The following is a 17,669-nucleotide window of genomic DNA, read 5'->3' as shown; positions in this document are numbered from 1 at the left end:
CGGATACATTTGGCAGCGCGTGTTGCTAGAATGCCGGACAGCTAATCTGCAAAAATGATGTTTACTTCGAATCTGGAGCGAGCGAGGTGGCAAGACCAGGGAGAACGAGTTCTGGCGAGCACTGGGTGCCCACGGAACTGGAGCAGTTACGTTATGCAGACCTTGTCAGAAGATGCAAGGCCAACTTAGTAAGTAATTAAAAATGGTGTGAACAAGAAATTGTCGAAGGGAAGCCTTCTAATTAATTTAGATGGCTTCAATGCGAAGATTGGCCTTAAACAACGCGGACCTGAAATGTGTTGTGTACAGTCACGGCCGATGAGAAATTTTTGACAGATGAGAGGCATCTGTCCGCCCCATATTGTGCCAACTACCATCATCCGAGTAAGCGGTCCCTGCGGTCAACGAATCGGCGCCAGGTGAGGGAGTTCATTTCCTCGTGCGATGCAAGGCATGTTTCGGAGATTTTCGCCCCAGAAAATCCCACCGGCTTCGACTGGAATCGAATGCAGACTTGTTGGGTGTACTTCCATTAAAACCAATGTGGTTCGGAAGACACAAAAGAAAACAGCAAACTGTTTTCAGCTTGTATTCCAACCGTACAGTATGGCGATTGGTGGATTACTCTTCCCACATCGACCATAAGTCACGTAAGTCCATAAGGTCACGTAAGTTCCCCCACAATGGTCGAACAGAAAACCAAACGAAGCCGACTCCGCCTTCAGTTTGAGACTCAAGTTTCATTTTATGTCCACTATCAAATGTAAAAAACGGTCGTAAAAGGAGAGAATATTAATTCAATTTCGGATTTCTCTTTAGTTATCCTCTTTTTTTGTGAAAAGAGTTTTACTGCAGTTATATGAAAAATTTCGATAAATCAAAATTATTGGTGTTTGAGTAGCTGTTGTTTGCTTCGGATTGTTTTATAATTAGTGATGATCGAAATACTTTCAGAATGTACAAAGTTTATTTCAAAGAGCCTTTCGTGTGTAAACTTGGGATAGAAAAGACACAACTAGGTATCTAAAGCTCACATTGGTTTGATTCTTATTTGCATATCCGATCAGCTATGATCCTGATATGTTTTTTCCTCATTCTCCAGTAATGGATTATTTGTTAGGAAAGATTATGTAATAGATATTCATTATATTAGATTTAAAGGCACTTGTTTTGTAAAATGGAATTTGTTCACTATACATATAAAAGTTATTTAAAAAATATTTTAAATATATAATATATATATATAATATGATAACGATTTCTCATACTGTACAACGTTTTAACGAGCTTCGTCCGAAAAAATGTATATTTAAATGCTAGCTAGAAATACACAAAGGATGCGGATCCTTAGCTATGTTTATCTTTTCAGGAAAAGCTGCACTGGCATCCTACTTTTCAATCTATAGGTTAGGAATTTTGAATTCCACTACAATTCAACTTTTTTTCTCATTTTTTTGTTAAATTCGAACCCTAACAAATTACCATCCTACGGTGAAACAAAAAAACTAGAACAAATGTTAACTTGTCGCTTCTCTTTCATCAACTTGTTTTCTTAATAAAAACGAATAATTTATGAACATCTAAATATCTTATTATCTTCGTATTCCAGTTGGTCTTGGTTTTGTTATTAAGTAAAGTACACAAAAGCGAGCCAAATAAAACAATAACGGATAGGAATCAGTTAGTCAGTCAGTCGAAAGTCTATATCAGCAAGCAGAAGCCAGTGTTTGTGTTAGCAGGAATGTGCAGTTGAAAGATTTATCGCGCTGCCATTGTGCCGAGGGTTTGAAAGCATTCGTAGCCCACCGCACAGACAGCGATATTCTATTTCTGATAAAAATTAGTATGTAAGCTATATGTCTAAAAGAATTGCTAATTGGAAATCACTAGCACACACAGCACGGCTGATTATTACATCCGGTTTGTAAGTTCTGCGTTGGGAATGGCGTTTAAAACTTATTTGAATGTGGGCAAACCGATTGAAAGTCTAATTTGTTAGAACTACTGTACGAAAGTATTAAATGCGAACAATGACGCTTGCCCTTAAAAAGTAAGTTTGTAATTTGCGTTATAGAAGCTTGTCCTTATAATCCATTTATAAGTTTAATATATTTGATGAAGATTGAGCTGCTATTTGGAGCCAGAGGTTATTAGCAATTTGCGACTGCTACTTCAACACCGTCGCGGTACGAAGAAAAGGTTATTGTCAAAAACTATCACTATCTAGTTGATATCGTATTTTAGTAGCATAGCAGTTTAGCCGTCGTAGTGTTGTAGTTACATTTGTAGATGCAACAGTGGTTGCTGCTACCAGCTCGCTAACGTTTACACCGCTCCACGCCGCTTTACCCGAACAGGATCAGATAAGTTAGATCTGATTTGAATCGAGCGTAAGTTACTGCTGTTGCTTCAGCGATGCATTCGCCGGTAGGGTAGCAGACCGTTGCACATTCACAGCGTATGGTTTGTAATTAGAACGTGTCGATTGACTGAGAAAAACGAACGAGCATATTAAGACCCAAGTACCACCGCGGTAAGGATGATGAACGACATTAGCCACAAATGAACGGTTATCAGAGGCGAATAGATAAAAAGTAGTTTGATTTATTGTTACAATTCATTCGGCCAGATGTCATCGGTGTTAAGCTGACTTACCTCGGTGAAATTTTGCTACCGTCACTATTTCCACTACTGCTGTTGCTACTGGTGCTGCCACCAGCACCGCCAAGATTGTTGGTCGAATTAGCCTTGTATCCACTCTTCTGGATACGCTTTGAAAGTCGACTTACCCACCGATTTTGGTCCTCGTTGGAAGAGGCAAGCAGCAGCATTTCACGTGCATGATTCGGATCATGATGCAGCTTACACGGAGCCAACGGGTTGTTATTGTCCACGTGCTCCTTATGTAGCTTGAACCGACATCTGTAAAAAAGCATTTTCGAGTATTATTTCAGAGGATTAAGATTAACTACATGATTACCTTTTGCACTCGTATGCTGGCAATGATTTAAACACGTGCCAGAGTGTCTTCTGGCACGATGGCAAATCACAAGTGGTTGGTATGTGGTAACTGATCTGAAGAAATTCATGACCTGCAACAGCATTGTGGATGTTAGTTTACCATAAACTTTTAAATTGATCTGTAGGATTTTATTACCTTTGTACTGCAATGTCATGGGCCTCTCGTCCGCCTTTGACGAGCTGACATCCAGCTGTTGCTGCTCGTCAGGCCGCCTCGCTTCACCCTCCCCTGCATAAAGCAGCTGGAAAATTCTGGGAATTTCTTTGGGATCCGCCCTAATAACGTCACCTTGCGTGACCGGCCGGACATGGAACACTTTGCTGCAGGTGAAATACAAATTGATCATTGGTCCATCAGGTCTATCTAAACTGGCGTACCCAGACTGGGGCACTCTGGCACACGTGCCTCGCTTTCTCTTTAAAATTCTTTATAAAACAAAATAAGTACTGTAAACGAAAAGCCTGCAATTTTTAACTCAATCTGCCACTATTTTTTATTATAAGTAAGTTAATTGCGAAAAAAATAGTTCCAGTTTCAAGTTGAATTTTAATTACAGTTATTAATTAAAATTTGAGTTTAGTTTCAAGCCTAATTTAAACTTAATTTTAAGTTCAAATTTAATTCTAATTCCATGTCCAATTTTAATTACTATTTTAAGTTCAATTCCAAGGCTAATTTCAAGTACAATTGCACTTCACTCCACTATGAGTTTAAGCCCAACTTCAAGTGCTATTTCACGTTTCGTTTCGAATTCTACTTCAAGTCCGATTTCATTATATTTATTTTTAACTTTAATTCCAATTTTAAGTTAAGTGATGGTGGAAAACTCCAGAGAAAAGACGCAAAATTAAGTTCTACCAAAAAATTTTTAAATATTTTTTTCTTGTTTGGGCGCAACACGGCTTGGGCGTTCGCGGTAGTCGACAGAAGCTTTAAACCATAGAGTCGCACCCGCTTCCCAACCCTCGAGACCAAAGAGCTAGTGTGCAGTATTTATATCGGGAATCCGTTGATAAACTCCAATAATCGACCGCTGTTGATATTATTAAACGTAATACTTAAAAATGTGTAAGAATTGATTTAATTTTCGCATCTGCTACCTTAGCATTTCTATCATTGCCAGTAAGCCAAATTTCAAGTCCAATTTCAACTTTGATTTATAATCCAATTGGCACCCGAAAATTCGGGGGCTTCAACCTAATCGGTCGGTACTTTTGTGATAAGTAATAATAGATCCGCTATCCTACGATTACTGGATTTTCCAAGGCAACGCATTCTTTTCAAAAGTCGAGTGCCTTACCTTTCGTTCATGTCTGGGCACGCTAGTGATTACCAAACTATTAAAATCAAAATAGCATACAAACCTAAGATCGATGATCAACAGCGGATCAATTGTATGCTGCTTGTCGACCTCCGAGCTGTAGAAAATGATCCGCTTGGGCGAAACGACCACAAACTGCTTCTTCCAACCGTACCGTTTGATGTTCTGCTTGTTCGGTATACTCAACCAACCCTCGAATATTGCGTCCTGGTTGTCTTCAATAGTATCATTGTCAGCAGACGATAACGATGCCGTTTCATTCAGTTTCATTTGCAGATGTTCAATCTCGGTCGCTTTGCATTCGATTTCCATCTGAAGCTTCGTTTTGATCTGTGAAGGGGGAAAATTACATACATTTTACGATTGACTTGAATACATTTAAGGCATTTCTTCTACTTACATCAATTTCCCTTGATAGCTGACTGATGATTTCATTGTGCTTCAGACTCAATTCGTCGTACTTGGTACGTTCAACCGACAGTTCCTGTTGAAGACGTTTATTTTCCTTCTCCTTTTTCCTTAGATCCGCAGTCGAATTAACTTTGCTTTTCTGCTTCCCGGTGAGATTGTTGTCCTTCCGGTTCATGATTTCGGCAAGTTTGTTCACCGCCTGCTGCTTCAGCATCGTCTCAGTCTTGAGTTTTGTGCGCAATTTCTCCATCTCAGTCTGCTCGGTCTTCAGCTGACCAAGTTCATCGTGAAGCTTACGATTCTGCTGCGTCAGGTCATCGATTTCAAACAGTTTGTTGTTTAGCTTCTTGTTCATTTCGGTCTCGAGATCTTTCAGGGACGTGAGGGCCGCTTCTTTGGTTGACAGTTCGTTGCGATGCTTCGTAATTAGATCCTTCAACTCGAGCTCTTTCATGGTTTTATCCTTCTCTAGATCGGCCACCGTTTCCTCCGCTATCGAACGAGCCAAAGCTTCCGAGTCCGCTCGGGCCATAGCCAGCTGCAGCTGATGCAGTACCGAGCTGCGTTCCTCTTCGAGCTCCTGAATTTGACGGGTTTTTTCTTCTAGCTCCTCACGAACTTCGTTGCTCTGAGTCTTATAAAGACGAGAAAAGTATTGTTCGGCTTCCAGTTGATCTTGCAGTTCTTTCATCTAAATTTAAAAGCAAAATAAATTTTAACTACAGCTAAAAACCAACACTTTGAAATGTGTAATAATCCGACACATACCTGGAGAATATCAACATTGTGAGCATTTTTAATTTTTACAATATCTTCCTCATATTTGCGTTTCGTCTCGCGAAACTGCTGCACCTCCTTGACCAGCTGCATTTCCTTCGCTTTCAAATGAGCCACTTCCGAACTTTGAAGGCTGAGCTCCGACAGCAGTGTGCTCTTTTTAGTCTGCTCTTGCTCAAGCTGACTGTGCAGTGCTAGAACCTTTTCCGATTCCTGTACAACACAGTAACCAAACAATAATTTAATTTTCCAAAAAAAAAACCAAACAAAATGCAAAATTACCTGTCTATATTCGCCTTCAAGCTTTTGCAATCTTTGCTGGATCTGCCGATAGTCCACCGACAGCATCGAAATCTGACGTTCCTTCTCCTGGGAGTTCTGTTCTGCCTTCTGCCGCGCCACCTTTTCCTCATTCAGCTTGGTTTGAAGTGCTACAACAAATACAAACACCGGTTGAAACAAAAAATAGTATAATTTTAGACAACTCTTTTTCCAGTTACCTTTAACCTCCTGCATGTTAGCCTCTTCGTTGTTGAGTTGTCTTGATTTCTCCGTCTCCTGGTGTGCTTTCACCTCCTGATGGTACCGATTCTGGACAGCCTTCAGTTCGCACTCGATCGATGCGTGCTCCTTCTCCAGGTCCGATATCTTGTCGGTTAGACTTCGATTGTCTTCGAGAGCCTGCTGTTCGCGGGTCATCGAACGCTCCAGATCGCCACTAAGGGACAGTATCTTACCCTCCAGCTCCTTCTGCTGCTCGGTCATCTGCAGGCGAGAATTTCTTTCCTGTGCCAGACGAGATTGCAAATCTGCAACCTCCTGCTGAAGAACATCTCGCGCCGTTTGCAGCCCCGCTAGCATCGACTGCAAATCGTTGGCCTTCTGTTCGACGTCGGTCTTAGAAAGACGCAGCTCCGCTACCTGTTTCTTCATCTTCTGGCTATTTTCGGTCTCGTTCTTATACTTTTCCTGCATATCCGCCAGTTGTTTTTCCAACATGTTTATCTTATCGGTAGACTGTTGGTTGTTGTTCATTTCGCGGGTGCGTTTGCTTTTCTCATCTTCCAGTCGTTGCTTTGTCTCAAGCAGCATGTTTTCTGTCTTCCGACGAACTTCCTGTTCGTTCTCCGCCTTTCGTTGCATTTCACGGTAGTTATGCTTCAACATTGTCAGCTCTTTCTCGTAGCTATTGGCCAAATTCTGTATTTCGGTCTCACGCTGCGTTATGATTTCGATCTGCTGCCGAAGTGTTCGTTCCTGTTTCTCCAGCATCTCGATGGTGTTTCGTTCCCGTTGCAGCAAATTTTCTAACCGAAGCAGTTCGGCATTATTGGACGAACGATGCCGTGCATGATGATTTCGCTGAGTTGATGAATTTATTGCAGTGGTCTTGTTGTCCACATTGTCCTGAGCACCGGACAGTAGCTGAAAGTCGCCCGTATAGGTGAACCCGATGAAAGGAAGATGATCGCCGGAGAAGGTAGTCGGGGTAGGAAAGTTCGCTTCAACGCTATTCTTCCGTTCGATTTCGTCAAAGTTACGTGTATCGTCATCGCTGCTTAACTCCGGTACAACCGGCGGGACAGATTCGCGCAAATTCTCGAATGTCCACACATCGTTTTGGAAAAATGGATGACACTTGATTTCGTCTACACTATGCCGACCCAATCGTTTTGTTCGATCGGTAAGAAAACCTTTAATTAGCGATTTAGCGTTCTGACTAATAGCTGCATCCTGCGGGAAATGCAATGAGTTCTCATGGTCCATAATTTTACTGTAGGTTCCAACTAAACTATCCGAGTAGAATGGCGTGTCACCAATTAGAATTTCGTACAGGAAAATACCAACCGACCACCAGTCGCACTCCCGCCCGTAGCCCCCTTGAGCACCTTGAAATTGCAGCACTTCTGGACTAATGTAATCGGGTGTTCCAACAGCATTGGACGAACGTACTAATCCGTCGGGACCCATACGCATACACGTGCCAAAATCGGCCAATTTAAGATGACCGTACTTATCCAGCAGCATGTTATCCGGCTTAACATCACGATGAATGAAACCCATATTATGAATAGTGTCGAGAGCCAGCACAACTTCCATCGTATAGAAAATAGCCCATTTCTCTGGAATTTCGTAGATGTTCATCAAACTGACAATGTCCCCTCCCGGCATGTAGTCCATCACCATGTAAAGGTACTTGTTATCCTGGAAGGCATAATGAAGCTGGACGATCCACTCCGAGTTAGCGTGAGCCATGATGTAGCGCTCCTCCCAGAAGAAGGCCGTATCCGAGCGAGTGATCATCTCATACTTGGACAGCCGTTTCATCGCGTACACCTGTTTGGACGTTTTATGACGCACCAGCTGAACCTCGCCGAACGAACCACGGCCGATGAGTTTTATCGGAATGAAGTCATCCGGTTTCATGCGCAGCTCGTTGATCTCTCGGGCAAGGTCTTTGTCTGCCGGGTGAAACGAAAAACGATAGGAATTATTTTTTTACGTTCTAAAATGATGCCCAAAAACAGTTTATACACCTACACCTACTGCGTAAGAATTTGATAACTTTGACATCATCCACATGATTATCATATGCCTAACTTAAATCTAAAACAAACATTATTACAGAATCCTAGACCTTGTTTGTTGTTCTTCTGCCGGAAATACGTGAGGAAACGTTTCCGAAATCAAATCATCAGGGTGCAACTCAATTTGTGATTTTAAATTCTTGGTTTTTCTTGGTTTTATGAATATAACTCAAAATTCTCTGTCAAGAATGAAAATATCAAATGTTTTTGTGTTGAATACCATGGCGGAAAGTTTGTCTTATAATCTAATCTATTTTTACTAAATACGTAACAGTAATGTTAGAAATTTAGTGCGAGGATACCAAAAAAGAAGAGCTGGACAATTACTAATCGACCGTACCGCAAATGTTGACTAGCTCTTCGACAATATTCCCACTGTGCGTCTGTAGTGGCGGAACCGCTATGTCGAATATTTTTAATAGGTCGTTTGAGCAAAGAAAGTTCCCGGCGATTTGGAAGCAGTCTTATATGTTCCCAGTTTTCAAATCTGGTGACTGACAAAATATAGGAAATTATCGTGTCATAACTAGCCTCTCTGCGTCGTGTAAGCTGTTTGAAATAATTGTGAGAACTGCTATTCTTGCTCCTAAAATATTTCCTTCGATCTGCACGGATTTATGCCAGGTCGTTCTGTTTGTATGAATCTTCTGGATTTCACATCGACTTGCATCTCGCATTTAGAGCAGAAGGCTCAAGTTTATGTAATTTACACAGACTTGAAGGCCGCGTTTGACGTTATATTCTTATTTAAGTGATCGAATGCTACGCGTGCAGCTCAAATCATGTCTCTCCTCCCAATTTACAACTAGATCGAGGGTGCCACAAAGTAGCAATATGGGTCCATTGCTTTTCTCGTTATATTTTAATGACGTTGCTTTACTTTTGGGTGATGGATGTAAGTTGATATAGGCGGACGATTTGAAACTATCACCCATATTCTGTATTTCGAACGAGTTGAAATATTTCGATCGATTGTTTATTCGAACGAAATGTCAGTTTCGAACGAAAAAGAAACCCGTTCGAAATACAGAATAGGGGTGTATATCTCGCTGTTCGATCCATTGAAGATTGCCGAAATTTGCAAAAGCTGCTTGACACTTTCGTCAATTGGTGTCGCAAGAACTGGCTCATCGTCAACACGGCTAAATGTCAGATTATGACCTTCCATCGAACTGTCAGCCCTATATTGTTCGAATATAACATTGAGACCCAAGTACTTAAGACCGTTCAACATGTTAACGACCTGGGCGTCGTTCTCGATACCAAGCTATGTTTTAATCAGAATCGTTCGAATGTAATTTCTAAAGCAAACCGGCAGCTCGGTGTCATAACAAAGATTGGACGGGACTTTAAGGATCTGTACTGTTTAAAGGCCTTGTGTTGTTCTCTAGTGAGACCAATATTGGAAAACGCGTGTCTGATCTGGACTCCTTATCAAGTAGCCTGGACATTGAGAATTGAACGAGTGCAAAAGAGATTTATCCGCATAGCACTATGTGATCTCCCGTGGCATGATCCTGTAAATCTTCCTTCGTATCCTGAACGATGTCACCTTATCGGTCTAGATACTTTAGAACGACGCAGAAAAAACCAGCAAGCTGTACTTGTCGCCAAGCTGTTGAACGGAGAATTCGACTCGCCGAATATTCTTTCATTGCTTGGCTTTCGTGCTCCTCAGCGTTCTCTTCAGTCCGTTGAATTACTGCAACCTGAATCGCCTCCAAGAGGATGGCCTCTACTTGGCTTTACCCCATCTAATCCATTAAGACCGAACAGGTCGGATGGACATAATCGAATAATAAATAAATCAATATTTAGGAAACTGACACCGATAGACTGGATGTAAGGCATCAGAAGAGAATCAGCATTACTCTCCGGTATTAGCAAGCTGTATTTCGTTTCGACCGATTATGTGTGATTAGATCACAACGCACAGTATTATGAAAGAGCAAATCAGTCATCTTGTAGTTAATTGGTAATTTCGAAAGAGGCCTCCTCTCAGGCCCTATAAGCCTATAAGTGTCACTGAAGAAATGAGACAGCGTTACATACTTTCCCTGCTACTGTTCCTTGTCGTTATAGACGAGATTTTAGTTGGCATTGATAAAAAACCGAACAGAGGTTTACCCTGGAACCCTTTAACAAAGCAAAGCCGTGGGCTTAAACCGCAAAGACCAAGTCAGTGGAAATGAGCATCCACAATCATTCCAATTTCACAGTAGGGCAGTAGTACGCCTAGTAGCCAGACAGCCCCAGAAGATGGTACCAAGACTGGTATAGACACAGGATGACCAGCGGTGACTTTTTGGGTCATTGGAATGGTCAGCCCTCAAATCAGATCACCTCACCTAACACAAATTTTCCATTTGAACGTGAAATCCGTTCCATTACCTGCGAGACGTGGTGCGTATCAGCGGATACAACGGCAGGTCTGCGTTAATCGTTGCCTGAATACATAATGCAGACTTGGTGGCATTACACTTGGGTTTTCAATTCAAAACTCGGTCGTCAATATCACCAATGCCAAATAAAAACTATGATTCGGAAACGTCTTTAAAGGTGGATCTGACATACTTTGAGGGGAGCGAACGAAATCTACAGGAAGACACTCAACTGGAATCCAGTCCCACCTAAGGTGTGCCTGACAGTTATGAGCTCGAGCATGATATCTATCAGGTACAACAGGTTTAGAAAGCGTGTGTAAGAGTACACTGTGGTGTGGTTGGCAAGTTTGCCTTTCGGCCATTCTTGGTTCACTCGCGCTTTGTGAGAGCGGTGTCAAGTCTTGTTGAAACATCCATGGCCTGAATCCAAACATCCAAACTGAAATCTTTGTCCACCGACTGCGAAGCAACTTCTGAAACACTTTTCCGACAGCATATTTCATTTACATTGATACCAGACTCAATGAAAACAATTGGAGAGCGCCCTTCCGCGAGTACAGCGACCCAAATCATTATCTACGGGACGCGTGCTCCTTCCTGGTGACCAACCCATGGTTTCAGTCAGATATAAACCCTGTTGTTTTGAGAGTTTACAAATTGTTTAATTGGAAAAATTTCTTGTCAGAAACCTCTATGTCAAAAAAATTTACCGCTTTCGGCCCAGTGAAGCATCTTCTTCGCTCTCTCAAGTCTAACTTGTTGCTGCTTTCGTGAAGATGCGCGGTTTAGATATGTAAGGCTTGACCTTAAGCTCATTTTTTAATGTGCATTGGATGCTACAATCGGAAATTCTTAGACGTTGCAATCTTTTGATGACCAGCCTTTAAAATTCCGTTCGGATCGAACTTCGGATCAACCCGGAACCAGCCAATCTATTCGCCACCGTATTTAGAGCGTATTTAGCAAAAGCATCATCGCAATTGAGACCCCATAGTGGTCCTTAGCCTCTTATCCAGCAACTCCTATCCCCACCTCCCCGTGGTACCAACCGAAATACGAGCAACCTTAGTGGAGATCGGCTAACCAACTCTGGTGGAAACCAAGGTCGTATACCGACAAGGAAGGAAGCACTGTGTTGTCTCAGCACCTAAGATGACAACCCCACCACGAGGCACGGTAACATGGTCCTAGTAAGGCAACCTACCTTAATCAAACTACTACAGTAATTCAAGCGAATTCAGATCACAATACTCGGCATCGATACAGGTAACCAAATAAGGAGGACGAACGGAATGGAAACTCGGCACTTGGAACTGAATATCGCAAGATCTCGTAGGTGGTGACCGGGTGCTGCTCGAGCAGCTGGCTGTCGCAAACTAGAGAAGGTTTGGAAAATCCCCATTGGAAAGGCCCAGTTTTACCAGAGCGGTGACACTACCAACGAACTGGGAACGGGCTTCGTTAGACAAACAGGATCGCGTAATAGATAGGAACGCGATCAACAAGATTATGTGTCTATTGAGAATAAAAAGCCTTTTTTTTTTCAATTATAGCATAATCACTGCCCGCACGTGGGTACGCCCGATGATGAGAAGAAAGCGTTCTACGCAAGGCTGGACGTCATTTATGGGGATATGTACGCTCGTCGGTAGGGAAAATATGTATAAACAAGTGTTAGGACCCCATAGTCTGCGCACCAAAACGAACGATAACGACCAATAATGTATAAACTTCGCAGCTTCCTGAGGCCTGGTGATCCGAAGCACCTTTTCCCATGCAAAGATATCCACGAAAGCACCTGGAAATCACCTGACCAACCTATAAAAATGAACCAGATTGACCACGTTCTTACCCACCTTGTCGCGCACATAATGGCGGCTAGCGGGTACACTTTCCGAAAATGTTTATTTGCTTTTGGCAAATTCGCTCACGCTCACGTGATAGTTCTATGTACAACAACAATCAAGCATGGAAATGTCAACTTAACGCGAATTAAGGTTTCAAGGCATGCTAATATTTTCCGAAGGTTGTATCCACTAGCCGCCATTGCGCATGCGAAAAGGTGGATAGAAGGCCGATTCTTCTCTAACATCATGAACATACGGGGTGTAGATAATTCGCCATCTGCCGAAAACTACGCGCGAATACGGGATCAGGCACTGCCTTTTTCCGAAGAGTGGCACTAGGTCAAAAGTCCCAGAGTATACAAAACGATTGGTTTGATGGGGAATGCTAACAAGTGGTGGAAAGGAAAAAAATTGCTTGGAAAAATTATTCGAGCATCGCCACTAGAGAGAACATGGCCAAATACCGACGAACGACGAACCAGTTGACCATAATCCTAAGCAGTAAAAAAATGCCAAAAGGAAGAGAGAGGTTGTGAAGAATTAGAACAACTATTCCGTGCTAATGACACGTACAAGTTTCACGAGAAGATGAACCAAACTCGTATAAAAGCTACACACCGAAACCTGATCTGTGTAGTGACGAGGGAGGGAATCTAATCACAAACGCGCGCGAGGTGGTCGACAACAGGTGAAAGCAGTTCTTCGATGAACACCTCAATGGCGAAGTTGCAGACTTACTTAATTGCCTTACTTAACTGTTGTTACTTAAGATATTTCTGATGTTAGGTAGTCCGAATCTCTCCGTTTCATTGGCATATTTGCAGCAATCGAGTAGTATATGGTTAACAGTGATTGGTTCGCTACAGAGATCACATACCGTGGAGAGTTTTCTTTTGAACAGGTGCTCTTCTTTATTTAACCAAGTATGTCCTAGGCGTAATCTCGCCTTATTTCTGTCATTCCATTTTTATGGTTCCCTTGATGAATCTAAGGTCTTCCGTATCTACGTCCTTCCATATAGATTGATATTTTCTCCACAAAATGGTTTTACACCTGCCACCCGCATCTTCCACGGAAACTGAGTGGTACACCATCTCCGTATTTCGTCCTTCGCGAGCCATATTGTTTACCTCTTCCTTCATAGTGGTTTGTTAATCTTTTGTGTCGATTTCAATTTTTTGGATGATAGGATGATACGACACCCCTTTTTCTACCTCCTGTAGGCAACATGCCTGCTACGCTTCTATTTTGTACATGCCTTGTGACTTTCGCGATTGCAGCAGCTTCCGCTGAATGGACGAAACATTCATTGCGAAGGCTTCCACTAAGCCGGTAGCTTGTGCCTAAAATTCTAATTCCAACTTTAGATTGTGCTAGCGAATCGTCTGTGAACTGTGAACCAAAGATCGCAAACGGTATATGTGTTTTCCACATGTTTTCGGAATAATTCTTGGGTAATAAGACGCCCTTGACCAACTTTGAGACGCTTTTTTAAAACCCAATCGACTTTTGGGTTCGCTTCATGCCAAGGTTTACTTAGACTAGTATGGATTTTTATGATTTTCGGGAGTTGTTGACTGGTTAGGGTATCAAGCGCTTGATTGGTTTTTTCCTATATTGTGTTTGTTATAGTCTTTTCCTTTTCCATGATCCTGCAAGCCTTTTTGCCAGCGTTAAGGTTGTTATAAATTACCACTGGAGTTGTACTACCTCTATCATCATCAGTTGTATTGGTGTTGTTCGGAGGGTAGCTGATACTGTACGAATAACAACGTTATAAGTTGAATTGAGCTGGATAACGTTCCGCTACCTGAGTACCTCGAGTTCATAAAACAATTGGGATAGAACGATAGCGTAGCCAATTCCTTCAAGAGTCTTCCTGTCAGCCCATCGAGTAATAGCTTTCAGTAGATTAGGAAGACTTTTGCATTCTTCGATCAGCTTTTTGGTGCGACTGTTGAAGAAGAATTTCTATCGAACATCACACTAAAAATTCTAGAGATTTATGATATTGCAGTTTGATTCCGTCCATGGTTATCTTCCCCCCTTCGAGGTGCCATTTTTAAGTTGCTGTTCAATTGTAGAGCCATCGTTTCAAAAAATATTTTTTAAGGCCATTTTTAAGGTTTTTTAGTTGGCACTAGTGCAGATTTATCGCCTGAGATTTTGAAACCAACGCTGTTTATTCCCAAATGTTTGCTAATAATGCACGATCGTAAGCCTTTTTTATGTCCAGAACAACGTTTTCACAACGCTCTTCCTTTTTTGCTGCTTCCGTTATCACATGATCTAATTCCGAAAGATAGTCGCTTGTGCCCATTCCATTTTGTATCGGGATAACAACGCTTTGTTTCTATGGATCCGGAATTACATCATTAGACCATATGTTTGAAGGCCTTTAACTAGAAGGGCGCATTTGCAGTGGAATTGAACGCGTTCCAATGTCATCAGGGCCCGTTGATGAGCCTTTAGTGCCATCTAGAGCTGGTAGTAGTTCGTCTATAGAAAAATTCTGGATGAGGCTTCTTCGAAGTTGTAGACGAGGTTGAGCTCTTCACGATTTCGTTTCAGTTTGTAAAATTCTTTCGAATAATTGGCTGTAGATAGGAAAGGAAATTAACGTAGAAGTGCCCATGGAGGATAGCGCATGGCATCCAAGAAGTCAAACGAGAAATCAAATGGCGCTGGTAAGGACCGGCTACCGGCAAAGTTTTATAGACATTGCCGAGAAATGTAGGCAATGGCTCTATCACTGGTTTATTTCCAAGATTTGTGAGGAGCAGAAGCTACCGGAGAAGTGGTTGGAGGCTCGATTGCGGCAGCTATCGCCGCCTACGAAGTACTCTCCCAGATCCTGTAACGCCAGCTGTCACCGATAGCACAAGGTTTCGTAGGCAATCACCAGACGTGCTTCCAGGGAACTCGTGAAACTACGGAACAAATTCTTACCACCGACAGATCTTGCAAAAATGTCGGTAATACAACGTGGATACCCTAATTTATTTCCAAAACACCTTGCCAATCTCAATAAACTGGGGCAAAATAATTACATACATTAAATTCCTTTGTCGATTTGTACTGTTTAGCAAGCAAAATTGGTTAAATTTTCTATTCAAAATCTGGGAATTTTTGCGTAGTTTGAACCAAGTTTTAGCTAAATTACACCTATTTAGCAAGTAAATTCATTTCACAGAAACTCCAACCTGCAGTCAAACCAGTCTTCTTTGATGTCAACCGTAATTGGGTATACTACCAGAATGTTCGTGGACCTGGACTCGAAGGTGTTACCAATTGTTGGTAAAATTTTCATGAAAAAAATATTTGTCGTTTGTGCGTCTTTTTTCCTATTTTCCAAAAAAATAGTTAAACCTCAGATAAGACGTATTGATCCCACCGGCAGGAATAGAGGGGCCCTACGTACTAGATGGCTCAGCCAGGTTGAAGCCGACTTGCCGATGATTGACGACGAGTTGTAGCCCAGGACCGAGTCAATAAAATACAATAGAGGAATTATTGATACGGCAAGAGCCCTTCCTGCTATCGGCTGATAAAGTTCAGGATATATTGATAAACATGAACCGAAAATTGTAATGCAGATTGTTTGTGAATGACTCTCTGAGTTACATTTAAAAAATGCAGATTAAATATTGACCAATTTTATGAAAAACGATGAAAAAGTGAGGAATAGAATCATCGTCTAAATTACCAAAATAAGTAACGGGAAAATTTTAGAAGCAAATTACTGATATTGTATGGTAGTTTTACATAATTTCCTAAACATTTTGAGGTAGAGAAATAGAATGTTTAAATCGAATTTCATACGTCGAGCTAACAAAGCCAACAACTATTTAAACGTGGTTCATGCAGCGTCAAGCTTTGCTCAATCATATTCCAACCAAGTTTAATAACAGAATCAGCAGTTGTTTATCAAAAGTTGACCTTTCTAGTAACATAATCCGCTAACAGCTAAGGCTTATCTTTCGCGTCCGCGGCCTTTGACGTTTCAAAGGGTTTCATGTGATGTATATGGCATTGATTATCGAATTAACTAATTATTTATTATATTTAATTTATGCCATTTAAAGGACAAAATCAATTAAAGCACCATTATTATGAAATTAAACAAAAAGTCAACTGGTATTCGGCAAGTTGACGTTGCAAAAAAACGCTCGAACCAAGACGAGCTCAAACTGTATAACCAAAGACGTAAGCATCGAACAGTTTGATTAGTCATTTAGCAAACAACAACAAACACGCAAGAATCTCTTAATGATCTAAGCTATTCAAAGCCAGCTGCGCAGACTTACATCGTTTTATGTATGTTTCAATATTTTTGATGATCTTAACGTTGTCGTGATCACAATCCGCAACCAGTGCCGTCACTGTGTCCAGCAGGCAGTCAACGTTGGCAATACTGCCCGGATCACGCAACCTCTCCTCCAGCGCCAGCAATCTGGAACAAGAAAATAACAAACCCGATTGTCGTCAAATTGCTTCAACGTCCAGCAAACCATGATTACCGTTTGTGGCGATCCTCGTCCATTGTTAGAACTGCCTGTGTGCCTTCGGAATAGTGCAATCCTATCTAAAATACTCTGTTTCCTTGGTCTTCTTCTTCTTCTTTCGACTAAAGCAACTACAAAACTTGAGTAAGCCAGCGGCAACAATCCGGAACGACCAAGTAATCGAATTCGCCGTCGAATCTGCGAGCAGCAGGTGCCTGCAGTCACAGCGAGAACCACATTCATAAGATCCGACGGACGGACCAATCCATAAGCACTTTGGCCCTTGCACTGCGACTGCACAACGTCTTCTTCTATTACCTCCTGTTTTCTTTAATCCACTCTTCTTCTGGTGGCACTCCACAACAAAAGAATTCACCATCCGAGTAAAAAAAATTATCCACACCTTTCGCCAACCATCGGCAACTGGCGGACAAACCGTATACACTCGCGACCCCGGCGGCACCTGTACTACATAGCGATCGGAACAAGTAAACCAGAAGCGGAACAAAAATGTGCAAATTTTCCGAATTTAGTGGAGGAAGAAAAAATGTTCGTCCTCTTGACACACACTAGACACAAAATATGTAATGAACGAGTCGAAAGAACATCACCATCGCTTCGTGCCACAAATGACGATTGCGAAAGCGAGATCGCACTAACGAGCACCCATTTTCGATGATTTTTCGATGCGCCTTTTGCGAAACGATTGACAGATGTCATGTTTGGAAGATATTCGAAAAATTCGAAAGCTTTGATTGCAAGTGCTCTATCCCTCGGTGCAAGTTCGATGACAGACTTCACAGACAGACAAGAC

At 41.8% G+C, this 17,669-nt stretch overlaps 1 protein-coding gene across 2 annotated transcripts; it reads right to left on the bottom strand.

The window, feature by feature from the left end:
• Positions 1-963: 963 nt before the first annotated feature.
• LOC128738664 (rho-associated protein kinase 1) lies at positions 964-17,431 on the bottom strand. Of its 2 annotated transcripts, XM_053833987.1 has the most exons (11): positions 16,871-17,431; positions 16,658-16,803; positions 6,032-7,993; positions 5,814-5,962; positions 5,523-5,744; positions 4,744-5,445; positions 4,387-4,673; positions 3,158-3,342; positions 2,981-3,092; positions 2,656-2,922; positions 964-2,489 (listed from the first exon to the last, which is right to left on the bottom strand). In XM_053833987.1, the coding sequence occupies exons 1-11, from the start codon at positions 16,891-16,893 to the stop codon at positions 2,396-2,398; spliced, it is 4,149 nt and encodes a 1,382-aa protein (XP_053689962.1). In that variant the 5' UTR covers positions 16,894-17,431; the 3' UTR covers positions 964-2,395. The 2 variants fall into 2 exon arrangements, with proteins under 2 accessions (XP_053689962.1, XP_053689955.1); XM_053833980.1 differs by having other exon boundaries at positions 5,814-7,993.
• Positions 17,432-17,669: the final 238 nt, after the last annotated feature.

This window comes from Sabethes cyaneus, chromosome 1 (assembly GCF_943734655.1).
Source record: "Sabethes cyaneus chromosome 1, idSabCyanKW18_F2, whole genome shotgun sequence".
Classification (NCBI taxonomy): Eukaryota; Metazoa; Arthropoda; class Insecta; order Diptera; family Culicidae; genus Sabethes; species Sabethes cyaneus.
Note: the sequence above shows the minus strand (reverse complement) of the source record. Positions and strands in the feature narration are given on the sequence as shown.

Bases quoted from the DNA above. Each gene is read 5' to 3' on its own strand.
- LOC128738664 (XM_053833980.1), bottom strand. From the start codon at position 16,893: ATGGACGAGGATCGCCACAAACG. The intron at 5,446-5,522 runs GTATGTGTCGGA...TTTTAAATTTAG, and splicing joins ACAATGTTGATATTCTCCAG to ATGAAAGAACTGCAAGATCA. The intron at 2,923-2,980 runs GTAATCATGTAG...GCTTTTTTACAG, and splicing joins CCAGCATACGAGTGCAAAAG to ATGTCGGTTCAAGCTACATA.